Genomic DNA, 27,048 nt, shown 5'->3' on the forward strand with positions numbered 1-27,048 from the left:
CATCCTGTGAAAGGGTGGATCACAGAGAGGGCTCTGGAACAGAGTGGAGACCCTGGCTCAAGGCAGAGATTTGGGAAGCCTTACAATATGGTGGTCTTTGAAACCCTAAGAAGGGAATTGACCCAATTCAAATGGCATGGATCTCATAGTAAGAGGTAGGACTACTTGAGAGAGAAGATCAAAACAGAAAGATTAGATTCTAAGGGCTCTAGAACATAAGCTCTAAGGGCAAGCATTGTTTTCTCATCTCTCTGCTCTCCCAACCCCACCTCCCAGACTTAAGGACAATGGTGTATACATAAGAAGGACTGAATAAACGTATAGGTTGAATTGCATAGAATAGACATTATTATAGATCAAGACAGTTGAATATGGATGATTTTGTATTGTTCAACCTAATATGTGATGCACGAGCACTGGGTTGAATTGAGACTTTGCTTTGAATCTTTGTTATGGAACCTTGGGGCAAGTCATGGGCTTGAGGGTTTTAAGGTTATTCCTTGGACCCAGGTGCTGGAAACACAACTTCCAAATTTAATACTCAGAAGCAAACTGACAGAGGCAGGAACAAGCTGGAGTCAGAGAGATCTGTGTTCAGATTCTAATCAGGCACTGTCCCCTAGGCCTCTGCAGGCCCTCAGCGAGCCAGCAAGGCCTGCCCTGAGATGACAGTGCCACCTCCTCTCTCTGCCAGGACCACTTTCTCTCATTTTATGGAGAAAAGCAAGGAATAACTTTTTCCAACTGAAGCCTCTGGAAGATCTTAGGCAACACGGCCGACTACAGCTGAAACTAGGCCAGCATCCTGGGCCACAGCTCAGCTCTGCAAATGCAGCCAGAGCCTGAGGCAGGAGCTCTTCTTTCTGCCTGGCAACTTCTCCTGGCTATAAACCAAGCGTGGGCTACAGCCCCTGGGAGACCAGGCTGAAGGCCCAGGAGATACTTCAGGCAATTTGCAGTTGCTCCCTTGAATTCCATTTTTAATAGCATCTGTAGGGCAGGGAGCACAAGGGTGACCTGTGAGCCTGGTATCCTGACTTCTCAGGGCAAGACTCTTTCAAAAGTATGCCTTGAGCATACACATTTGTTTTCAGCAAATCAGTCTCTGCTCTGCCCTTTTGGAGAACACAGCTAACAATGGAAAATAACTTTTATATAAGAGAGCTAACTGCAAACCGGGTGCTTTCCTAAGCATTTCATATATATTATCTCTTTGAATCCTCTCGAAACCTCAATTAGGCAGAAGATACTTAACAGCCTTATAAGCTGCACAGGAATCTTAGCTTAAAAATGCAAAGGGAAGTCATGGGGAGGGAAAGGAGAAAACCAGGAAGAGGAAAAATAAATCCATGAGATAATGTTATAAAATATAGTGAAGCCATACCTACTTTAAAAAAAAACCTACAGAAATTTCCCAGACCTGCAGAGCCACTAAGTGGAACATGCAGGGGTCAAACTATGTCTATGGTGGCTCATGCCTGTAATCCCAGCCCTTTGGGAGGCCAAGGCAGGAGGATCACTTCAGTTCAGGAGTTCAAGACCAGCCTGGGCAACATGACATAGTGAGAATAAACAAATTAAAAAATTAGCTCGGCATGGTGGTGTGTGCCTGTAGTCCCAGCCACTCGGGAGGCTGAGATGGAAGGATCGCTTGAGTACAGGGATTTGAGGCTGCAGTGAGATGTGATCATGCCACTGCACTGAAGCTCTTTGAGACAGAGTGAGACACCATCTCAAAAAATAAATAAATAAAAATAAAAGTCAAAGCTCCTCCTCAATAACATTTAGTAACATTTATGGAACATGTGCTTACCTCACTCTTCCTCACAACTATTGTTTGAGGAAGGTCCTATTGTCACTAGCATCTTTCAGATGAGGAAGCTGCAGAACAGGGAGGTACCAGAACTTGCCCAGGTTCACACAGCAAATGAGTGGTGGAACTGGGAACTGGGCCGAGGACACCTGCCTCCAAAGTGTCTTGCTGGGTTGGAGAAGGATGGCGGCAAACACAGCTCATTCTTGCTGCATTTTGGTAGCAAAGTTGTGCCTTCTTTTTTTTTTTTTTCTTTTTCTTTTTTTTTTTCTTTTGAGATGGAGTCTCACTCTGTTGCTCAGGCTGAAGTGCAGTGGCATGATCTCAGCTTACTGCAACCTCTGCCTCCTGAGTTCAAGCTTCTGCCTCCCGGGTTCGGCTCCTGTCTTGGCCTCCCAAGTAGCTGGGACTATAGGCATGCGCCACCACACTCGGCTAATTTTTATGTTTTTAGTAGAGTTGGGGTTTTGCCATGTTGGCCAGGCTGGTCTCGAACTCCTGTCCTCAAGTGATCTGCCTGCCTCAGCCTCCCAAAGTGCTGGGATTACAGGTGTGAGCCACCACACCCGGCCCGTGCCTTCTTTTTGCTCCCAAATCCCATTTTGTTGGAGTTCCCTGAAGCAGTAATAGTAAGGCAATTGTGTGGTAGAATATATTAATGCAATTGGATATTCCTTTGCCATTCTAGGAAATGAACTACTGATACACACAGCAACGTAGGTGAATCCCGAAAGCATGTTGAGTGAAAGAAGTCTTGTACAAAGGTCTGCATACTGGATCATTCCATTTACATGAAGTCCTAGCAGAGGCAAAGTGAATCTATGGAATGTTTCTGGTATTTCTCACCTAGAAGAGTGGTTGCCTCTTGTTGGAATTGGCTGGGAAGGGGATGAGGGAACTTTCTGGGGTGATGATAATGTTCCAGACCTTCCTGGGGATCTGGGTTTCAGAGACATACGCATTTGTCAAAACTCAACAAGTGTGTGCTTTAGGTTTGTGTGTTTTATTTACATGTAAAATTTCCCTCAAAAGATGAAAAAATAAAAGAATATGGAACTCTAGTTAATAATATGTAGGCTGAAGTGTTTAGGGGGAAATATTGCCGTGGTGTTTTTAATTTACTGTGAAATGCATCCAAAGACTAAGATTGATTTCTGGATGGACAGATAGATATGCAATAAAGAGGCAAAATGTTACTGGTAGCATCTAGGTTGTGGCTGTATTAGTGTTCACTGTGAGATTATTTCAACTTGGCTGTGAGTTTGAAAATTTCCATAGCAAAATGTTGGGTTGGAGGGAAAAGCGATTATGTGGAACCCTGGGGTCCCCTAGTGGTGAGTTAGGGGTCCCGGAGCTCAGAATTGCGAGCTGAGATTATGCAGTCAGGAACTGTTATCATTACATATCTCTGTCACAGCTCCCTGGCCCAAGTAAGCGTTAAAATATGCATTTCCCTGGGTCTCACTTTAGAGAGAGAATACTGAGGCCCAGGGAAGACCTGCCATGGTCTCTCAGGACTAGAACCCAGGACTCCCTGTTTCTGGCCACTCCTCCCAGCTAGCTTTATCAGACCCATTTTCTTTCATAGAATAGGGCCTTTTGTTCTATAGCCCAGGGCTGTAAATTTCACCTGCATGCAGAGATCCAGGTAACTGATCCCATCACAATAAGCTGGTGGCACCCAGGGCAGTAAAACAGGCCTATGCGTTAGAACCCCACCTGCCAGTGGCTTCCTGTAGGTGTATTTGAAGTAGTAGGAAACCAGAGGGGTTTCTACAAATAAATAACCCAAGAAAAGACAAGCCTGTCAGATCAAAGGAGGACTCTGGCCCAAACTTGAACTAAAATCAAGTGTGCCCTTTCGACTCCACTCTGGCTGGGCAGAGGGAGGAGTGGAGAAAGTCTATCTGCCGTGCAAACATTCCCTGTCTCTGCCCTTCCTGGGTTTGTGTGAGCCTGAGAACAGGAGCCTGGGAGGAAGGCTGCACTCTCTGAACTGCTGCCAGGCCCTGCCTCATGACATTTCATCCTGGCTTCCAGGCACAGCAGGTGCCAACAAATTGGCCTCTTGTGTGTCCAGCTCGTTCGTGAGCTGCACGCCTGTCTCGGGGCTCTCACATAAGCCCGCTAGGGCTCCCAGCTCTTTGAGGAACTTTTCACGGCATCCTCTGTGTTTGGTGGCCCTAGTGGTTAATATTAATTCTTCCTGGGGGAAGGGAAGAAGAATGGAAAGAGATGCACAGAAGCCAGCAGCTCTGACTCCTCTCATGGTGGGGAAGGATGAGGGCAGAAGGTGTCTTAGAGCAGAGGAAGGACCCTTAGAAGTTGAAGTTTGCAAACTTCACTGGGCACATTAGTCACTGAGGATTGCCAGTCAGTGGCCTGGGGCAAGACCTCTGGTTTCTAACAGGCTCTTGGGTGATGCTGATGTTGCTGGTCCCTGGACCACACTCTGAGTAGCATAACCAGTGACCAAATCCCTCCCCTCATGAAGTTTGTTGACAATAAGCAAACTCATTAGTGAATATATGATTATAAACTGTGTGAAGAAAATAACCAGGATGCTACAAAGGGTATTGAGGGAGGGACCTTCAGATAGGAAGAAGATGGCAGGAAAAGCATCTGTAAGAACAGGACTTTAGACTGGGACTTGAGGGTGAGTGGAGTAGGGAAAGCATTCCAGGCAGAAGGAGCAGCATGTGAAAAGTCCCTGGGGCAGAATCAAGCTTGCCATCATCAAGGAAGTGACAGAGAGGCCCATGTTGGATGGGTGGAGATGGGCGTGAGATGAGGCTGGAAAGTGATCAGGCCACACAGGGCTGGATAAAGGGCTCTGACTTCATTCTAGGTGTGATGGGAAGCGCTTGGAGGGTTTTAAGCAAAAATGTGCCACGATTCATGCTGGTGCGTCTGTGGAAGATGGATTGGAATAAGGTGGGGAGTATGCTGGTGGGTGGTTCTTCATGATTGTGGTGCACAATCCTTCATGAAATAGTCGTCAACCTTAGTGGCAGTGAAGGTTTTCATTCTTTCTGATGTCGGTCACATTTCCTAGGGAACTGCATGTTTTGGGGACACAAAACAATTGAGGAGAAGAAATCTTCTTTTCCAATAAAGTAATGTAAGGCCTCATTAATTAAATTACACTTTATGAGAGCAAAAAGACTTGTAAAGAACTAACCTTCGGCTGGGCTCGGTGGCTCAAGCCTGTAATGCTAGCACTTTGGGAGGCCGAGGCGGGCAGATCACCTGAGGTCGGGAGTTAAAGACCAGCCTGACCAACATGGAGAAACCCCGTCTCTACTAAAATATATATATATACACACACACGTACATATACATATACATATAAAATTAGCTGGGCATGGTGGTGCATGCCTGTAATCCCAGCTACTCGGGAGGCTGAGGCAGGAGAATCACTTGAACCTAGGAGGCAGAGGTTACAGTAAGCGGAGATTGTGCCATTGCACTCCAACCTGAGCTACGGAAGCAAAACTGTCTCAAAAAAAAAAAAAAAAAAAAAAAGAGCTAACCTTCATCTTTTTTTCTCCTGTTGGCTCCTTATTAGTTAGGATTGTTTCCATAGTGAATGTCAAAAACACAGCTCAAATTGGCTTAAATGAAAAAGGAACTTTGTTGGCTCATGCAATTGAAAAGTCCAGGGATAGTAGTAGCTTCAGGCATATTTGGGTCTGGGTGCTCAAGTATTAGCTTTCTCCATCTCTAGGCTCCACATTCCTCTGTGCAAGCTTCATTCTCAGGGATCCTCTCTCAGTATAGAGGCAAGTGTGGCCCCAGCAACTCCAGGTTTGCCAACCACAGTGGAATGAGATCCAGCTTTCCCAGTAGTTCCAGCCAATGTCCCTTTTTTTTGGCTTGGGTCATATGAACATCCCTGCACCAATCACAGCAGCCAGGGGAATGGATCTATCCGTTGGCCAGGCCAGGTCACACATCTACCTTAGGAGCAAGGTGGGCAGGTCAGCCCCAGTTGAGCCACATGGTCTGAGAGTAAAGGGAGAGATGGCTGCAAAGGAAGATCAAGGGGCTGAATTCGGGAGCAGGGAATGAAACCCGCAAACATCCTCCGTGGGCTCCTCATTCATTTTGAATGTAGCACCTTCTCCCATCAATCATTAAGGCTGGTTCCAATTCATCACATTTTGTTCTAAACCTGTGTCTGGATCTTGTCCCTCCTGAAGACATCTAGCTCTGGGAGCAGGAGGCATCTTGCTGGCAATGATGCCCTACCTGTTCCATCTCTCCTGCTGCTCCCAGAAGAATATGCCTTTGCCCAAGTCAGAAGGCCTTTGCCCCACAAGACCCTTGTTTCCAGTTTGAAGGACACCCCTAGTTCACAGTCCACACGCCGAAAGGCAATGGTGGGCCTACCCTGGGTCTAAACACAGATTTCAATCCATGGCATTCGTGCTGACTCCAGGTAGACTGTATCAGAATCGAATGGATTGTAGAGCACCTAGTTATTGTGCACCAAGAACTGGAAAATTGCTTGGTTTGAAAATCCCCTGCACATGTAGTGGTTGGAAGTATTGGAGTAGTGGAGGGAAAAAGCAGTTTTTCCTTCAGTTGGTGGAGAGAAGAAAACACGTTTTCCCCTTTCCACTGTACCTCTAGAAGGGCTTTACCTGCATCAGAATCTTTCAGGGTGTCTGGCAGGGGTGCAAATGCAGATTACTGAGTCCTGCCCCAGCTCCACAGAGTCAGAACCCTAAGGGTAGGGTGGATCTGCCTGCTTGTCAAGCTCTGCAGAGTAATCTCCCTGTTTCTCACTCATACACATGCACACATGCACACACACACATACACATACAGGCACACGCACACACATTTTCTAGACCTTTCCAGCTCAGGTTGTTGGCTCCACCTGCTTTCAAGGCCTCTGGGTGAGTCTCTCTGGTGCTTCGTTCCCCCGTTCCTTTGTTTAATTTGGAAAGTGGGTGCTTTAGAATTACACTTCTATCATACAAAAATAGTTTGAACACACAAAACAGAGCCACACATATAGCCACTCCAATGGCAGCTAACATTTTCCAGGATCTTCTGGTTTTGAGAACTTCTTTCACGTCCAAGTATGTATGGTGTGGCCCACTTAGCTAGAGTCCAGCCTTCCTGGACCCTGTCACATTACCTGTCTTCTCTCTGGGCACTAGAATCTTAAAGACAGTTGTAAGTTGGGCCCACACTGTCTGGGATGATGTACTTGCAGTGCCTGGAGGCATCACTCCAAAAGGATTAGTTGGTGTGAACGCCATGGATGGGATGAGAATGGTACAATGCTTACTGCAGAGTTTATTTAAGCCAGCATTGCAGCACTGCAAACACCACATCCAGCGCTGGGGATTTTCAATGCCCATCTCACCTAACAGGTAATCAATGAAGCGCTGAGCTGAGTGGGCATCTGCTGCAGAGAAAGATTGTTTCTACAGCATGCCCTGCCTCAAACACTACACGTCCCTCCTATCCCTTCCCACCCCTACCTTGCCTCCACCCCAGTTTCAGCCACCTGAAACTGTTCATGTCTTATCACCCTCAACTTACCCTACCCCTTAGCTGTGCTGACCCCTCTGCCCTCTGACCTCACCACGCAGCTCCAGCCCCTGCCTACTGCACTCCCTCACACCCTTCTCTTGCTGTGTTCCCTCTGCCTATGTATTCCCATGGCATCTCCTAACCCCATTGTCTCTTTCTTCTGGTGCCTGCTCCAATGTCACCTTACCAGAGAGAGCTTTCCTTTCCTGTGCTTGATTTCTCTCTGCAGCTCTTTGTATGATCAGACATATATGGGATGCATTTCCTTGCTTATCGGTTTCTATTCTTCCTCCTGCAACCCCTCTCTCCAACAACCTTACTGTGAGCTCTAACCTGATCCAGGGCAGGGTCTTTTCCTGAGTTGTTTCCTGCTGTGTCTCAATGCCTAGAACCATCATGCAGTAGGCACTAATAATAAACATGAATTGATTGATTAAATTCCAGTGGAGACCTCCAGGCTGCACTCCTATTCCCCTCCCATTCCTCCTCTCTGTCCCTGGCAGTGGTATCTTTTAAAAGTACACATCGACTCATTCCTCTGGCTCCTCCTGTCCGCCAGTGCCCCCACACCCACGCTTTCAGGATAAAGTCCAGACTCCTTAACTTTGCACTGAAGGTACTTCATGAATGAACCCTGCACTATGCTCATCTTTGTTGATCCTTGGCACCTGATGTATTCTCCAGGCATCCTCAATCTCCTTAAGCACTGATTTTATCCTCTATGAAACAAAGCTCTTCCTGGGACTATGAGCCTCCCTTCCCCCATTGGGCCAGGAACCACCCCCCCCAGCGGGGAGAATGGGGCAAAAAGGGCCACTAAATAACCCCGATGAGGAGTGATGTGGGTCTTGACCCTGGTAGGAGGTGATGGGGAGAGGGCAGGGGGCATCTGGTACAAATTTTTCTTGAGCCTCAGAAACAAGTAGGCACACATAGAATAACTTCAGGCCAGAAGAAATGCCAAGTCAACTGCTGATGCTAGTATTTTCAGTTAACAAATACAACTGATGAAGTGTTTATTGCTACAATCACTTACCAAGCCAGTACAGTGCACACAACCAGCTGGGAAGATGCATAGCCCAGTGAGTAGACTTGGGTAGCTCCAAGTTCTGACTCAGGGTCTCAAGAGAGGCTTACCTTACCTTTGAGGTCTTTGAACTCTGTGATCTAGCTGCTCTTGGCATCACCTGACCTTTTAGCTGCTGGCTTTGAGGAGCCAGCCCACACCACATTTGCCCAGGGAACTGGGAATAAAAAGGCTCGTGGCGGGGCAGACTCCTGGGCTCCCCTGACCCTGGCAGACTTTCCCTGCCTGGACAAGAGCCAGCTGGCAGAGCCTTCTATGGATGATGCCCGGGGAAGCCAGAGTTGGGACTCAGGTCAACTTGTCTTTGACGTCAGGTGGCAGCTCCTCTCCTAAAATACCTACTTGCATCCACTGATTTATAAGGAAGCTGAGGAGCCTGGGTTGAGCTGGTGGAATTTAAACTGTCTTTCCAGATGAGGCTCACTTGTTTACAGACCATCTGATGGACTGGGAAGGCCAGACAGATGCTCAAATTCAGGAAAGGACAATGAGGCTTTGGAGAGAGGAATCCCATCATGGAAGAAGCCATCCTGTGCCATGCAGACTCAAAGTTGGGGCCGGAGGGACAGTCGGGAGAGGTTTAAGGTGGAGAGTGACCCAGCTACCCGAGTAACATTCATTACCAGGTCCTAGGTGTGTTGAATGAACCTCTCTGTTAGCCTCCATAATACCGTGGGAGCTGGGTCACCTGGCTATGGAACATGTAACTGAGCATGGACTCTCCCTCTCCATGCAGATGAGATGGGCCACTTTCACTGTGAGGTAAAAGGCAGCTTCCAGGGCAGCCTGGGCTGGGGGAGAATCCCTCATGTCCCATGCACAAAGATAGCAGCAGGTGGATGAGGAGCAGGGGTGGAGATGGAGCTTAGCTAAACTCCCAGCAAGAGGCTGTGGCTGTGAAATCCCAGGATATCTGCAGCATGAGCTGGGACAGGATTTGTGTAGGCACCCGTAGGGAGTCCCAGAAATACCTGGAGGAATCATGCAAGAGGCCTGCCCTATAGGAATGAGTGAATCTCAGAGGTGATGGGTGTCTATGGCCTGGGGACTGAGGGCAGGGAAAACTGGGACACTTGGCTTACCTTTTATAGTGGGCAGCACCCTCTCCAGAGAGTCCTGGGATTGGTGAGAGAGGCCAGGACCCTTCCTTGCTGCAGCCTCCAGTCACTCCAAACTGTAGGAGCGGAAGGCTGGCCTCAGACTTTGTGGGCCTGGGAGTACCTGTATCAGTAACGAGACTTCCCCTCTTGCTTTATGATGCTGGAAGACAAAACCAACTTTAACAGGGAAGATACTCTTTTTTTTTTTTTTTTACTCAATTGAGGGTAATGCTTAAATGACAAAAAAGAGTAATATATATTTTTTAAAATCTGCTTAATGTCTCCAATTTCTACTTCAAAATACACCCACCTGTTTTGAAAGATGGTGTTGGACAAAGAGTTGAAATTTGCAGAGCTGGCAAATAGCCAAATTCATTTGGCAAACACATTCACTTAGTCCAATACTAACTGGGCAGCCTCGGTGTGCCAAGCTACTGAACTAAGGTCTGTTGGGAAGAAAAATGTGTTCACGGAGTACCTGCCCTCAAGGAGCCCACAGCCCAGTGTGGAAAATGTTCAGGAACTCCAAAGACAGAATGAGATAAGTTTAAAGAAGGGTTTGATGAATATGATGTGGATGCAGAGGGAGAAGGAATTGATAGGAAATTTAGGGCCAGGAAGAACCCTCTATGGGAGAAATTATTTTATTTTGTAATTAAAACAAATTATGCATTTCAAAAGCTTGAGCATGGCAGCTGGGAGGATGGTCGGGAAGAGAAAAAACACTGAAGTCAAGGAAGCAAACATCAGAATGGGGGAAGGCCTTTGGGGGCCAGGAGGAAATTCATGGGACTAAGAATAGATCTGCTCCCCGGGTGCTGCATTTCCATCACCCTTTCTCCTCTTCCACAGCCCCTCGCCCAGCAGGTGTTGTGTTTTCATTCATGGAATCCCCCAGAAGGGTGGGAATGTAATACCGGGATGGGTAAACAAGGCCATATTTTATCTTTTAATCCCTCTCCTCTCCTGTCCCCTCCTTTGCCCTCCCCTCCCCTCCCCTTTTCTCTCCTCTCTTCTCACTTCCCCTCCTCTCTTTTGGGAGCTGTGCTTTGCTTGAATGTGAGAGACAAGCAAAGCCCCCTGGAATAAAACAATGAGCCAGGCTGCAGCGCAGAAATGACCTCTTCTCATACCCTGGCCCTCTGAGGTAGCAGGAACCTCCCTTTATCTGCTCCTGAATTCTCTGCTGTTTCAGGACCTCAGGACTCTGGCTTGGTGCATCTGCCACACTTCACATAATCCAGGCAGAACTTTTGCCCAGAGCCCAGTGAGGGACTCTCCTTAGGTCATATTTGGGTTTTTTTCCCCAGGTCATAAACATATTGCCCGACAGGGGTGAATTTCCTGCATAAAGCCCTCTGTGACAAGCTTTCGAGAAAGCACCTCTTGTTTAGATGTAACACTCATCTGAAGACTCAGTTTTACCAATTTATTAGTGAAAAAGGCTACCCTAAAAGCCCACGTAGTAAGCCAGGTTGATGGTCAGCTGTGTCCATCACTGCCCGGGAGGCAGACGTGGGTAATGGCGACACACTGACCTTTATGGAGTCTTCATCCGGGCTAACCCATGTACCACACACATTGCATGCATCATCTAATCCCATCCAACAGACCTCTAAGACAGCTACTATTATTCCCCCATTTTATAACTGAGCAGACAGAGGCTTAGATTGTTGAGTAACTGGCCAACTACACATACAGCCCTTAAGTGGCAGGTCTGAGACTTAAATTTGGATCTATCTTGTGATAAAGCCTGATACATTTTCAAATATTTAGGAGGCTGACGAGTGTCTTTTTGGGATTTAATTAATACTCTGTAACTAACGGTTCTCAAACTTAAACGCATATCAGAATCACCCGGAGGATTTGTTACAACAGCTTTCTGGGCTCCACCCTCAGATTTTTCTGAGTCACTTGGTCAGTAGGTCTGGAGTGGCACTGAGAATCTGTTTCTAACAGGTAGTATGATGCTGCTGTTCAGGGAATACCACCATGAGAACTGTCGCTCTGAACTGAATTGTAGCTCTAGTGTGGACCTAACTACACCACTCTGAGTAGTGAGGCTCAGAGCTGTTCCATAGAAGTCTGTGATAAATGTGTCCTCAACCTGTGATGTCCAATACAGTAGCCCCATATACAAGCTATGGAGCAGTTGAAATGTACCTCGTGCAACTGAGGAACTACACTTTTTATTTTTATTTTTTATTTTTTTGAGACAGAGTCTCGCTCTGTCACCCAGACTGGAGTGCAGTGGTGCAATCTTGATTCACTGCAAACTCCGCCTGCCAGGTTCAAGTGATTCTCTTGCCTCAGCCTCCTGAGTAGCTGGGTCTACAGGCTTGTGCCACCATGCTCAGCTGTTTGTATTTTTAGTAGAGACGGGGTTTCACCATGCTGGCCAGGATGGTCTCTATCACTTGACCTCGTGACCCACCAGCCTCGGCCTCCCAAAGGGCTGGGATTAGAGGCGTGAGCCACCACCTCCAGCCAAGGAACTACATTTTTAGTTTTATCTAATTATAATTACATTTACATTTATATAGCCACATGTGATTCATGGCTACTGTACTGGACAGCATGCAGCTGTGTCCAACCCTTTGAACGTGAGGACTTTTTTGCTTATGCGTGATGGTGGATATCATGAAAATTATGCACAGCCCTTTTTTTTTTTTTTTTTTTTTTTTTTAAGCTCATCAGCTACTGTTAGTGTATTTTATGTGTGGCCCAAGACAATTCTTCTTCCAGTACGGCCCAGGAAAACCAAAAGTTTGGACACCCTGCCAGATTTATCATTGTGGCTAAATTATTTACTCTTATGTTTAATCTCAAGTGAGTAACTACAGATTGACTTTTCATTAGGACATATCTGGTTTGCTAGGAGGGTCACGTGCATTATTTAGATTTCAGTACCTGTTGCACAGGGGGATGGGACTGGGGGATCCTTAAGGATGGGGATCTTACTTTCCTTTGCCCCCAACACCAGCTCAGTGGCCGCCCGTGGGGTAGCGATGTGAGCTGAATGAATAGGAGGATGTGAAATAGTTTCAGAGCTACCTTTCCCATCCCTCCCCCACAGCTGATTGGTGGGGTGAGGAGGGATTTGGTCTTGATGGCACAGCAGGATCAAACGGGATTCACTCTGCCATGCTTGGGGATAGGGTGAGTCTGTGAAGGTGAATTTCTGTTATCACAGGGAACTGTAGCATCTCTCCTCTTTGGCTTTGTAGGTGGTTCCCCATTGGAAATTTCCCATATCAATGTTTTTTGGGAAAAAGATAATTCAAGACTCTTGGCTGGGCAGGTTGGCTTATGTCTATAATCCCAGCAGTTTGGGAATCCGAGGCGGGTGGATCCCTTGAGGTCAGGAGTTCAAGATCAGCCTGACCAACATGGTGAAACCCAGTCTCTACTAAAAATACAAAAAAAATTAGCCAGGCGTGGTGGTAGGCATCTGTAATCCCAGCTACTGGGGAGGCTGAGGCAGAGAATTGCTTGAACCCGGGAGGCAGAGGTTGCAGTGAGCTGAGATGGCACCACTGCACTCCAGCCTGGGTGACAGAGCGAGACTCCATCTCAAAAATAAATAAATAAAATAAGCCAGGTGTGGTGGCACATGCCTGTAATCTCAGCTACATGGGAGGCTGAGGCAGGAGAATGGCATGAACCTGGGAGGCAGAGGTTGCAGTGAGCTGAGATCGTACCATTGCACTCCAGCCTGGGCAACAAGAACAAAACTCTGTCTAAAAAAAAAGGACTCTATGGGTACATAAATAAAAGGTACCCAAGGCATGTGTTTACTATCCAAATATTGCTTTGAAGTGTTGTCTCAATAGAAACAGTAGGAATAAATGGGCCTAGTCTTCCCTTCTCTCGCCCTTCCTCCCAAGCAAGCAGAGTGACGGAGATGACATGTGTCCCATAACTTGAGCTCAGACAGTAATTCCCCTATCAGATACTGGATCAGGTTTCCATTTAGCTGCTCCTAATCAACAGGAGCAATTCTCTTCTACTCTGTGGGCCTCAGTTTGCAAATCTGTAAAATAGGGAGGGTGGGGGTGAACTAGATCCTTGCTGCTTAAAGCATCGTCCACCAACCAGCAGCAACAGCCTCCCCTGGGAGCTTGTTAGAAACGCAGAATCAGACCCTACCCCAGACCTGTCCTATCAGAATCTGCATTTTAACAAGTCCCCTCCCTAACACTGATAGGCATAAGAAAGTGCGTGCTGGAATAGGTGTCTTATTTCAGCTCCTACCTTCTGTGAGCCTGAAGCTAAACTGCAAGTTGTTTTATTTTTAGGAATTAGAAGCACAGTTTCTGGAAGAGAGACCAGGATTTGGAGGGCCTCTGGGGTTTTTGGTCTTTGCAGCAATGGGAGAGGTCTGGGCACGTGTGTTTTCAAAAGGTAAAAGTAACTCATGCCAGAGAAACATGCTTCTTGCAGCATCCTGGGATGCCCCAATCTGCAGAAGCAAAAGGTTTTCTAAGTGCTTCTCTCCAAGGATGCAGACTGGGGTGCCCTGTCCCTGGGGCCCCTGCACAGCAGCCCCACACATCCTGTCTCAGGAGACTGTGCTGACGGCAACCCCTTTGAGAAAGGGCTGGCAGGAAGGAGCTCAGGGCTGCTGGGAGTTCCCCAGGCTTGGGACTCTTCCTGTGTTTATCTGTGATCCAGAGGGGTGCTTGGATTGTTCTGTCTCCCACCTCTTTCTTCTCTCTAGGGATACTGTGTCAGGACCAGGTGACCAGAGAGATGCATTTCTCTGTCAGGAGAGAGCTGGGCCTGGGGAGGAACAAGTGGCAGAAGGAGACAGTGGGGCGGGAGGCGGTGTTTGGCTGCCCCTTACCTGACCCAGGAGAGGAAGACAGGGCTCTTACTGGGCAATGTCAGAGAAGGGTTTCTGCATCACAATTTGTCAGGGAAGATTTCTGTCCTGTGGGAACAAGATCTCTGAGCTCTGCTTTCCTGTTTCCATGATTTCTGGTGTCCACAAAGATAGACTTTTGTGTCCTTAGCCAGAAAAGAATCTTAGTGGACCCTGTGCAGGTGATCCAGTCCTCCAGGAGTCATGGCATGGATTTAAGAATCTATGAACATGTGACTAGGTCACAAAGGAAGGGGGAAACGTAAAAGCTTCCCTGACCACAAGAGAGCTGGAGGGAGATTCTTGCCCATCTTCCCCCAAGCTCACCCAGGCTTGGTTTCAAGATCATTATGTTGTCTACCAGGGCAGAGAAATGGCTCAAATCAAGCATTTACTCTTCCCAGTAAACCTGGGTGAGAGATAAGCAGGGAGTGGTGTTATTATTCCCATTTTATAGAATGTGGGTTCTGGAGCCAGACCACCTGGGTTCAAATCCTGACTAAGCCACCTACTAGTTCTGTGACCCTCGGCAGAACCTCAGCCCCCACTCCAGGCCTACAGAATCAGAATCTGCATTTCTCAGCAAGACTTACAGAATCAGAATCTGCATTTCTTCGAAAGACCTACAGAATCAGAATCTGCATTTCTTAGCAAGTTTCCTGGGGAAACATAGGTGCACACTGAAGTTTGAAAAGTGCTGGCTGTATAATCTCTCATATTCCTACCAGCGCCTATATTCTGAGATCCTGAGATTATGCTGCAAATGATTGAATCCTTAGAAGCACAACTTCTGGAGAAGAAAGGCAGGCTTTGAAATTTGTCATCTACTTCCTGTGTGACCTTGGGCAAGTTATATACTTTGTGCCTCAGTTTCCCCATCCATAAACTAGAGATAATAATGATACCCAGCTCAGAGTGTTGCTTTGAGGTAGTAAATTAGTCAATATGTGAAAAGTGTATAAAGCAGTGCCTTGCACCTAACAGGGCCCTGGTAGTGTTTGCTTCAATTATTACTGTTATTATGACAGATGAGAAACCTGTGAGCTTCAGAAAAACTAGGTAATTTACTCAAGGATGCCGCATTGGTTTGCTAGGGCTGCCATAACAAAGTAGCATGGACTGGGTGAATTCAGCAGCAGAAATGTATTTGCTCACAGTTCTGGAGGCTAGAAGTCTGAGATTGAGGTGTCAGGAGGGTTGGTTTCTTCTGAAACCACCTCTCTCCTTGGCACGTAGGTGGCTGTCTTCTCCCTGTCTCTTTACATGGTCTCTCCTCTATGTCTGTGTCCTAGTCTCCTCTTCCTATGAGGACACCGGTCATATTAGATTAGGGACCCACCCATATGACCTCATTTTACCTTAGTTACGTCTTTAAAGGTCCTGTCTCCAAATACAGTCACATTCTGAGGTATTGGGGGTTAACATTTCCACATATGGATTTGTGGAGTGCACAGTTCAGCCTGTAACAGATATGTAACCATTAAGTGACATATAAGCATACACAAAACTGTGCCCAAGAGAATTCACAAGGGTGTGATTGGTTCCAAAGCCTGCCACCTCTCAACAGGAGAAAAAGTGACCTATATTCTCATATGTCATTTTAAGGGAAGTGTTCAGAGTCATTAGGCTCAAGTAAAATATTTCCCTTGAACTTTGCTAAGTGAAGCAAAGAGTGACTGTCTAGATTGTGCTATCCTGTCAATGGTACCATCTCTTTATCTTCCTTTGCCTAAGAAGATAGCAGCTTGCCATTTGGGAGTGTAGTTCCTTGTGTACTTGCCTCTCTCTCCTCTTGCCAGTAAGATACTCGAGAGGGAGGATTCACATCCGATTCCTCTCTGTACCTCTCAAAACTCCTACTCCCGAGACCAGTGATATATATGAGTTGACATTTTTCAAGTTAGCAAATCTCAGTTGACCCTCACAACAATAACTCCTGGTTATCAGTAGTGTTATTCCCATGTTCACAATGATAAGGCACAGAGAGATTGAATGGGCTGCCGGAGGTCACACAGCTGATGAGAGCCAGGGTTGGAATTCAAACCCAGATTTTCAGGTCCCATCTCCCATCTCTTCTCTCATGCCACAGACTGTCCTTGATGCCAAGAGCCCTCATGGCTTGAGCACTGACCACGGGGCATAGTGCCTCTTTTGATTCTCACGTTGACCCTGGAATTTACAGTGCATCATCTCAGCGTTACAGACTTTTAAATGGGGTACCAGTGGCCAGATGGCACCCTCCATGTGAGCTGCATGGCTGGGATTGAAGACTCTGGAGCCCCTGCTCCTGGCTACCCCACTGTCCTGCTAGTCACTGAGCTGAACCTTGCCTAGGTTGGCTTAAAGTAAGAATCACCTCATGCAGTGTGGGTAGGGATGGGGATGGCTGTCCCTCTGCTATCTTATCTCAGGAACTTCCAGGTCACCCTGCAGGTCTCATCTCGCCTCCTGCCTCAGAGCTTAAACTGGCCCTTCCTCTTACCTCCTGCTCCCTCTTCTTCCAATAATCCCTAGAAAAGATCCTAGCTTCCATAGCCTCTCTGGACAGCAGGAATCCTCGTCCCCATAAGGTTGAGGATGCCATGGGAGTGCCATTGCTCTGCAGCCTCTCTGGAGGCTCCTGTAACACTTGATTTCTCTTCCCCTGTCTCCCCTTGCTCTGCAGGTGACAAGCCCTGGACTCCGGTGCAGCTGGGGCTAGGGCTACCTGAAGGGAGAGCAGAGACTCAGGTGCCCGGTGATCAATGGCAGTGAGGAGCAGAGCGCGACGCCAGCAAGCAACGCCTCCTGGCCCTGTTTTTGCTCTTGTATCTCTTGACCCAGTGAGGCCCAGCAACCACGGGGACTGAGTAGCAGTTGGATCCGGGGGCAGCCGAACTTCTGGAAAATTTTAGCTTGTTATTGTGAAGACTTGTGGAGTATCCCAAAGTGCTGGCTTTCGGAAACGGGTGCCTGCATTTTCTTCTGCACAGGCTCTGCTGAAGGAGTTTGCTGCACCCTTGAAGGGACAGGCAAGCTCAGGTCCTCATGGCTCGATCTCTGAGCAGCCCTCTAACCCAGTGAGGACAGCGGTCAACCAGTCTCCAGCTAACAGCTTCCTGCAGAGACTTCCAGCATTGTTAGCTAACGTGCGCTCTTCTGAGGCCTTCAACAGCTGGGAACTGTTTCAAGACTATCTTGCCAGCTAAGAAGCGGAATCCCAGTTCTTGTTGCCAGAAAGCTTTTAATGGCCAATGGAGAATGCTGTCCTCCCTTGGTGAAAGAATTCCCAAGAGAAATTTGGGCATCTTTTAGGATTCACTTCAACAGAATGTTTCTCTGGACATGTGTCTTCAGGCACTGGAAGCTACTCAGGGGCAAGAAAGCACGGATGACCCCTTGCTCAGCAATGTGGGATTAGCCTCTTTGGGCAGGGCCATCTCTCTGCCCCCAGTGGCTTAGACAGCTGGCTCTGAGACATAGCAGAAGGTCTCACAAATGTTAGGAAAAGGAGGTTGAGCATTATTCCTCCATGTGGAATTATTTTTGCATTTATCCAGAAAGTGACTATTTTTTGGTCTTTGAAATCACCTGTGATATAATTAGAAGACATCAGAGATTCACTGTCCATGTCACCAACCTCCCTACTTGGTACCTGGGAAGTCTGAGGTCCACAGAAAGAAATGTCTTAATGAGGGTCACCCAACAAGTTAGGGCAGGAGGGATACCCCCACCCAACCTACCTCCCATACCCTGCCGCCTCCAACCTTGCTGTCTGTCATCTTCCTTTACCAAGGAAGGGCTCTTCTGAAACCATGATGATTTGGGGCCCTTTGGCAGCGGACAGCAAACTATTAATACCTTTGGTTTTTCTAAACTGGTGGAGATCTGAAACCAGGGTTCTGGCTTTTCTCTGGGGACCATAAAATGCTCCTATTCCTGGGGTCCCCTTCTTTCTATTGCAAGGAGCATAAAATGGAGCACTCCTCTTCTGGGGGCCATGGGAAAGGAGCCATTCCCAGATGCTGTGATGCGTGACTTCAGCAATCTGGCTGAAGCGACTAGAATGGGCCCTGTTGTTCTCCACAAAGCAGGCTTGGGTCAGGCAGGGTGGCTGTTAAGAGGACACGGCCAGCATTGATTCTGGGAGTATCGTTTCCTCCCTCCCCCGGCCTCCCAAGCACACCTGTGTGGGAGGTACCAGGCAGAAGGCCCAGTGTTCTCCTTTCAGACCCCTTGGCTGTCCCAACTCACTGAACTCGCACAAAGAGCTTCACTTTGAACCGAAAGGTCAGGAGTGATCAGATTTTTCACTGAGCTTGTTCAAAGGGAGGAGCCTGGGCTGGGTGAGATAGATTTGGACCCTTTTCTCAGTGTGGGAGAGTATCTGTTTGTTCCTGGGCACAACTACAGTCATATTCATAGGAGGAATTGGGGAGATGGCATAGAAGCTGCAGCTGGCCACCCCCAAAGCTCATCTAAGTTCTCTGTGTGTGCTACAGAGGACTTGAACAAAGACATCTCTCCGAGTGATATTATAGCCTGAAAAGGAAATCTCACATCTTTTCCTTTATTAAGTTCCTGTCTTGAGGTTTACTTAGACAGATTCCCATAGTAAACTTCTATATGAGTAAAAGGGAAAAAATAACAGTGGCCTAAATAAAATCGAAGTTTAATAAACTAGAAGTTTAATTCAGGCCAGAGATGGTGGCTTACACCTGTAATCCCAACACTTTTGGATCACTTGAGGTCAGGAGTTTGAGACCAACCTGGCCAACATGGTGAAACGCTGTCTCTACTAAAAATACAGAAATTAGCCAGGTGTGGTGGTACATGCCTGCAATCCCGACTACTGGCGAGGCTGAGGCAAGAGAATTGCTTGAATCCAGGAGGTGGGGGTTGCAGTGAGCCGAGATCCTGCCACTACACTCTAGCCTGGGTGACAGAGCAAAACTCTGTCTTAATAAAACAAAATAAAATAAAATAAAATAATTTAATTCTCTCTCAATAAAATGAGTCCATCATCTAGGGCTGTTTTCATTCTACACAGGGTCGGGACCTAAGTTTTCTCTCTGCTTGCATTGGCATCCTCAGTGCATGCATGGCTGCTACTATATGGCCCAAGATAGCTGCTGAAAACCCAGCCATCACATCTTCCTTCCAGCTAGCCAGAAGGAGCAGGGAGAGAAGAAAGTCTTTCTGTCCTTCCTTCAAGGGAGTTTCCTGGAATTCAGACACTATACTTCTGCTATATTGGCCAGAGCTGAATTCCAAGGCCACAACTAATGCAAGGGAGACTAAGGAATGTAATCTTTATTCTAGGTAGCCATGTGCTCAGATAAAAACCAGGGATTCTGCTACTGAGGAAGGAGAAGAAAATGAATATTGGGGACAATTAGCTATCTTTGCCACATCTTCCTCCTAGATAGATAAGAAGAGGGTTTATAACATGCAGGCATCTATATTTATGTTTTCAATATTAATTTCCAAGGCTGGATTAGAAGCATAGACTGATAATGTAAAGGTTAGAAATCATCCAGTCCACACCCTCATTTTAAAGGTTAGAAAACTGAGATCCAGAGAGATTAAACAGATCATCTGAGATCACACAGCAAGTTGGTGGAATCTAATACCCAGCTCATGTTTAGTGGGAATATTTTTGTTCTGCTCTGTTTCTTAGCTTAAGAAAAAAGCTTCATTCTGGAGGGGAGGGAGTTTTGAGTGCCAAGGATGAAATTCCATCTATCATTCAGTCTCTGAGCTGCAGGTACACAGGCAGGACAACGGTAGGGTTTTCATGCCCCAGTCTGCCCAGCCTTGAGCTGTGGCAGCTGGGGAAGCCACTGGTGAGGACGCTGCACTGGAGTGTGGGCTGGCTGGAGTGTGCACATTCTGGCACTGCCTGTCTCCGTGTCAGCCCTGTGTACTGATTCCAGCCTGCCAAGGCTGCATGTCTGACTCTGTGTGCTTCTCTTTCAGGGAGCACGCTGCCAGGATGGGAGCTGCTGGGAGGCAGGACTTCTCCTTCAAGGCTATGCTGACAATCAGCTGGCTTACACTGACCTGCTTCCCTGGGGCCACATCCACAGGTGAGCACTGCAAACAGATGGACCTCTGTATCTCAGCATGGAAGGCACGGCCCCTCACTGGAGCAAGGCTGCTGTTGGGGGAGCCAGGAGAAGGAGCCATAGGAGTGGGTCAGGGTGCCTGGGCCTTGGCCCCACCTTACCAAACTCCTTGGTCCCCAGCACGTTTCATCCTGGGCTTCAGTTTCATCATCCACAAAATGAAGGGATTGGACTAGAATCAGGGGTTGCAAACTCAGTGCCTACAGGAGCCAGGTACCTGATACAAATGAGTGAAGCTGACCAGGCAGGGAAACACTTTTCTCAGTTCTAGCCAATTACTACTGTGGGAAGGTGGATCCCCTTTTGCAGGATCTGAATTTTTCAGAGAAACCAGAAATCTAGAGCTTTATGTAAAATCTCCCTAGTTTTTAAATGTTACCAATGAATTCAAAATGTAAAAACCACTCTAAGAGGCTGAAAAAAAAATAAAACCCCACATATCTGAGAGATATCTTTCCAACTCTGTCTGGACCACCTGGTCTCAATGCTCCCTTCCTGCTTTGGTATCTTAGGATCTGGGTACATTAAAGTACTTTTCAGCTGTGATGCTCTAAGCCAGGTTTAGATCTATTTTTCTATCTCAACATTGTCAACTTTTTCTTCAAGTGATTTTCAGTTAACATCTAGAAGTGTAAGGTAAGTTTTCTTGGGCTACAGGAAACACTGATCAGATCATCCAAACTTGGGACAGAAGACAGTGAGAGACAGGGACAATTTTTAAATTTCAGATGGGGGTTTAGTGCTACAATATTATAATCACCTTTGATTACTCTTTTATTAATGCTATTTTTATGTCCATTGAGTTGGATGCTTTTCTATAAGAATAAAGAACCTTACATCAAATTTATATTTTGTTTTTCTCTGCCCATTGATAGAAGAAAATAATTGATAACTAGTGAAATTCCTTCACTGTGATTTCTTGAAGAATATTTCTGATCCTTAGGGGACACAGCAAGTAGCTTTTTTTTTTTTCCTTGAGACAGGGTCTCACTCTGTTGCCTAAGCTGGAATGCAGTGATATGATCATGGTTCACTGCAACCTCTACCTCCTGGGCTCAAAAGATTCTCTCATCTCAGCCTCCCTAGTAGCTGGGACCACAGATGCACACCACTATGCCTGGCTGTTTTTAGAAGTTTTTAGTAGAGACAGTGTCCCACTATGTTGTCCAGGCTAGTCTCGAACTCCCAGGCTCAAGGGATCCTCCAGCCTCGGTTTCCCAATGTGCTGGGATTACAGGTGTGAGCCACCATGCCTAGCCAGTAGTCCATATTTTAACTTTCCAGGCAATAACTGGCTATATTACCTGAATTCATTCATTTATCCTTCTTTCATTTATTGAATTAACAAACACAGAGTGAGCATTGACTCTGTGCCAGGAACTGGGTTTGGGTTCATCTTTTAGGGTGACTTACCCTAAAGGTGATCCCCCTTGGAGAGGAGCCCTCAGGTACTTCCCTTGATTATTTCTTCCCGCATCCTGGCACCTCTCTTGCTGTTTGCATATCAGCCATGTGGAAAGGGGCTGAGCTTCTGGTTCCCTCTCGCCTGTGCTTTTCTCTGATGTCAGAGGGATGTAGAAGCCAACCCTTGCTATTCATGCTCCAAGTAGGTCGGGCTTGCATTCCCTCTCAATCCCGCTTCTAGTGGCCTCTCCTGGGAAAGTGAGGGTGGTTGCCATGGTGATAGTTCAGCAAAAGCCCTGACCCTCTTTAGACACTTTCTGATTCATACAAATGAAAAGCCATGACACTGGCCTTCACTGAGAGGAAAATGTCCAGCTCCAAAAGAGCTCCAAAAGAGTGTCCATTCAAGGCCAATGTTGCACCTGCTGTGCTTTAGCGGTGGTGTCAGAGCTTCTGGAGAGCTGGGATGTGTGGTCACACAGGTCAGACTGATCAATTTCAAATCCGGATGCAAAGTCTATGCAAACTCCTGCACTTGGAGAGTGAAAAGGACAGTCAGGATTGTCCTGGCAGATGTGGACTACAAGGCTGCAAGGCTTTGTCCAATGGAGTTGCAATGGCTCCTTCCAGCATACTCATGGCTCCTTGCCTGGACCACTGGGATCCTCAGCTGGCCACATATGTTCACCACATGGCTGGGAATTCACCACCTTGGAGCCTGACACTCTTGTCCAGGACTTGATGGAAGGCAGCCCGGGGCCTCTGACTGGCCTCTACTGGAAGCCAGCCAAGCACCTGACCCTGTCTGGAGATAAAACCAGCAGTGGCTTTCGCAGCCCAGCCCTCAAGACCATCCTTGGCTGCTCAGTATCACTGCAGAGAGCCCACCCCACCGCTGGCAACTCTGCTCTTACATTAAAATGGAAAGTCCACTGATGAGCAAACCCACGTCTTCCCAAATTTTTTCCTTTTGTTGCCACTGCTTGAGCCCCTTGATATTTACAATAGCTGGAAGAGCTACTTTGGTGAAACTCTAAAAAATATGAAATTCTTTTCTTAATGAAAGAGATCCAAAGCCTGTGCTAGGGCTGACAGCAAGGCAGAGGGAGCCTAGAGGAGGGTTGTTATGGGGCTGGAAGTGGGGATGAGGATGAGATCCAGCCAGCGGACACTGAGTGCCTACACTCCGCTTTGCAGAGAATAGAAGGGCCAGTAGCTGCCTTTGGATGGGCAAAAAGGACAATTCAGTGTGGGTGTGGGGTCTGTATCTGGTGCTTTTGAGTGCAGATGAAGGGGGAACTTTCTTCGAGTTTTCCTTGACATATATAAATATGGGACAGACACTCTTACTCTGGAGATAGCTGAATGAAAATCAAGGAGCATTTAGAACTGACATGCCAGTAATTGCATTGTATTACTCTGTTTTCATGCTACTGATAAAGACATACCCGAGGCTGGGTAATTTATAAAGAGAAAGAGGTTTAACGGACTCACAGTTCCACATGAGTGGGGAGGCCTCACAATCATGGTAGAAGGCGAAAGGTACATCTTACATGGCAGCAGACAAGAGGAAATGAGAATGAAGTAAAAGGTGATTCCCCTGATAAAACCATCAGATTTCCTGAGATGTATTCACTACCATGAGAACAGTATGGAGAAAACCGCCCCCATGATTCAATTATATCCCACTGGGTCCCTCTCAAAACACATGAGAATTGTGAGAGCTACAATTCAGGTTGAGATTTGGGTGGGGACACAGCCACCATATCATGCGCTGAAGCCAGAGTTCCTCCCAGCGTTCGTGGCACCCTCTTTGCTTGAGAGACACAGCCTTTCCTAGACTCCCTTCTTCAGGGCCTGACCTGTGAGCTTGCTTCCATTCCTTCCAGTACCTGCCCCAGAGTTTCTCATCTGAAACCTTGCCCTGCCATGAGCTTACCTGCACGTCAGCTTCCCGCCTCCTCACCACCACCCTAGGTTATTTTGAAAGCTACTGTTTCATACTTCACAACCTTCTGGTCACAGAAAAAAGAAGGGCACCGGGGCTTGTTCTCAGAGCCAGTTTATTCTCATCTTGTTTTGTCCATTGTCTCTTCCCACCTGTTTGCCTCTGAATTTTCCATGCTATTGATGGAGATTGTTCCAGTCCCTGTGACAGCACCAGTCCTCTTCACTCAAGCCTTGTTAGCCATGTGAACATGGAGACTTCTTCCTGTGCTTCTACAGAGGTCAGGGAGAAGGGCCTCCGCAATACCCACCCCACCCAGGTCTTTTTAGACTCAACTAAACATATCAGACTCATTAGGTGACCACATGTCACACTGGTCATCAGGCTTCTTTGGAAAATATAGAATGGGAAACACAGATGCCATCAGAGCGGCATCAGGCTCCTCTCTTCCATGGGAGTGGTCCTGGCAGCCTTCCAGACAGCCATCCAGAAGCTGTTGTCTTTGGTTCTCCAGGTGACAGCTCAGGGGAAAGGAAATAAGACTAACTGGACAAGTGTGGAGACCACTGTGTCTTAGAAGCCTCATGCCCCACTGGAGCTAGTAGCAACTCCATAGATGTAACTTTCAGGGTTCTTGCAAAATGTCCCATTATAAGAGTCACCGCACTCAGGGAAGCCTACAGTGTGACATCTCCACCACATATAAATATAAACTATAGTTCCTCCCAGTTTAGATGACATTCACCAATCAGGGGTCACTTTGTTATAAACAATGTTGCTAGGTAGCAATTTATATAATATTGTCTTTCTCAGGTTTCCAGGGGAACAGAGCTAGAAAATTAACCAAAGGTCTAATTCTTATGCAGAAAGGGAAAGAGCTTTATTAGCTATTCAAATGTTGCTTTCCAGAAGACAGAATATCTTGGAATCTGAGTAGTCTAGGTAAATCATCGCGTAACTTCAGAGTTTGGAATGTCCTGAGAAGCCATCTATCTACCCTTTATTTTGCAAATGGGAAAACTGAACCCAGAAAAGGGAAGTGACTTATTCACAGATATGTGATGAATTCATGCAAAATATATGACTGGTCCCCAAGGTTCCAGCCTCCTGTGTCGGGAGGTTTCTCAGCTCTCTAAGGTCTTTCTTTTAGCTCTAACAGAGAAGAGGCAGGGGCCTTAAAGATGCATGGGAGTCCCCCTTTTGGCCTGTAGCATTCTTGCTTGGTGAGGCTGGTAGATGGGAACAGTGACATCTCTCTGTCCTTGGCAGTGGCTGCTGGGTGCCCTGACCAGAGCCCTGAGTTGCAACCCTGGAACCCTGGCCATGACCAAGACTACCATGTGCATATCAGCCAGGGCAAGACACTGCTGCTCACCTCTTCTGCCACAGTCTATTCCATCCACATCTCAGAGGGAGGTAAGCCAATCTCTCTCTGCTGCTCCCTCTTCCCTCCACTGCCCCACAACTTAGCAGATAGGATGCAGGTTGCCATGAGCTCAGATGGACAGAATAAACATCACATGATTTGGGTTCATGTTGGCATTTGGTTGTTTGAGATAACCGTCAGTTCTGAGCTGTTAGGAATGGCTTGTCGGAGGTCCAATCTTAGTGAAAGGAGCATTTATAGAGGAAACTCCTTATTGGTGTTTTGAGTAATTCTGCTTATCTTACCTTTAGAGGCCTGGTCATTGAATGCAGTACATGCAGTGATGGCATTTGAGCAGACAGACATTATTTACACATTGTAAAGCAGACAGCATAGAAAAGGAATTACAGCCGGCCCTCTGTATCTGTGGGTTCTGCTCATGAATTCAATGAATCCCAGATTGAAAATATTCCAGAAAATTTGCACCTGTACCGAACATGTACAGACTTTTTTTCTTGTCATTATTTCCTAAAAATACAGTTTAACAATGATTTATACAGTATTTACACTGAATGAGGTATTATAAGCAATCTAGAGATGATTTCATGTATATGGGAGGATATACATAGGTTAGATGCAAATATGCAAATACTATGCCATTTGAACTAGAAACTGGAGCATTCATGGAGTTTGGTATCTGTGGGAGGTGCTGGAACCAATTCCCTTCAGATACTGAGGGATGACTGTACTTGTAAGTACACCAAGCATAGAAATGTTTGGAAGATGTGCCTTTTTGCCTGTCCCGGTGAGATGGGGGTTGCTTAGGGAGTCTGCCCTTGGCTCTGATATAACCTTACCCTTAACACTGTGTTATTAAACCTCCCCCCAATGCTACCTCTTCAGGCAAGCTAGTCATTAAAGACCACAATGAGCCAATTGTTTTGCGAACCCGGCACATCCTGATTGACAACGGAGGAGAGCTGCATGCTGGGAGTGCCCTCTGCCCTTTCCAGGGCAATTTCACCATCATTTTGTACGGAAGGTGCGTAGACCACTCCTACAGATCAAATGCCACCCGTGGATCTGACAAGAGGGAGGCTTTCCAAGACAGAGAGAGAGGCAAGAGGGCAAGACTTGCCTGTAAGATAGGAATCATTCTGTCCTGCCAGATGGGGATCATGAACAAGACAGACATGGTGATTTGGGAGAGCTGAAGTCCATGAGGCATGTTATTTATAGTGGCCTGGATGCTATACTTGTTTTAGAGATGGGTCTGCCAGCCTTTCAGCTATCTTCCAATCATATCATGTTCAGGGAGGCTCTGCAAGTGTTTATATAATAGGCTACGATGGACAAGATACAGGAAAATTCCAAGTGGTACTTGCCCCCTGGCTGTGTTCCCTCTTTAAACAATTGAGAGTGCTAAGAAGTGAGAGCCAGGAATGCACAAGGGTATGCAGTTCATGTCCAGGTGATTCTGCATCTGATATGGACCAAAATACAAAACACTTAGAACTGAATGGAAGACGTGCCAACCTGTGAACTAATAATTGGCACTTCTGCTTGGCCCTGAGGGCCTTATTTTGGTCTGGCTTAGGAAGATTGGGTTTCTAATGTTTTTGTTGTTATTGTTGTTGTTGCTTTGAGATGGAGTCTTGCTCTGTGGCCCAGGCTGGAGGGCAGTGGCATGATCTCAACTTACCACAACCTCTGCTTCCTGGTTCAAGCAATTCTGGTGCCTCAACCTCCCAAATACCTGGAACTACAGGCGTGTTCCACCACACCTGGCTGATTCTTATATTTTTAGAA

At 46.9% G+C, this 27,048-nt stretch overlaps 2 protein-coding genes across 2 annotated transcripts in view; both read left to right on the plus strand.

The window, feature by feature from the left end:
- The window catches only part of LOC144330038 (uncharacterized), a 92,297-nt gene extending 72,915 nt beyond the window's left edge, over positions 1–19,382 (plus strand). Inside the window, exon 3 of the mRNA XM_077940111.1 lies at positions 17,080–19,382. The gene's annotated coding sequence lies outside the window, so the exon portion shown is untranslated. The remainder of the gene's footprint in view (positions 1–17,079) is intronic.
- The window catches only part of CEMIP (cell migration inducing hyaluronidase 1), a 171,862-nt gene that overhangs the window by 72,915 nt on the left and 71,899 nt on the right, over positions 1–27,048 (plus strand). Inside the window, exons 2-4 of the mRNA XM_015142864.3 lie at positions 20,373–20,482; positions 25,143–25,289; positions 26,143–26,281. Coding sequence (XP_014998350.1) covers positions 20,389–20,482; positions 25,143–25,289; positions 26,143–26,281 — 380 coding nt within the window. The 5' untranslated portion in view covers positions 20,373–20,388. The remainder of the gene's footprint in view (positions 1–20,372; positions 20,483–25,142; positions 25,290–26,142; positions 26,282–27,048) is intronic.

This window comes from Macaca mulatta, chromosome 7 (assembly GCF_049350105.2).
Source record: "Macaca mulatta isolate MMU2019108-1 chromosome 7, T2T-MMU8v2.0, whole genome shotgun sequence".
NCBI lineage: Eukaryota > Metazoa > Chordata > Mammalia > Primates > Cercopithecidae > Macaca > Macaca mulatta.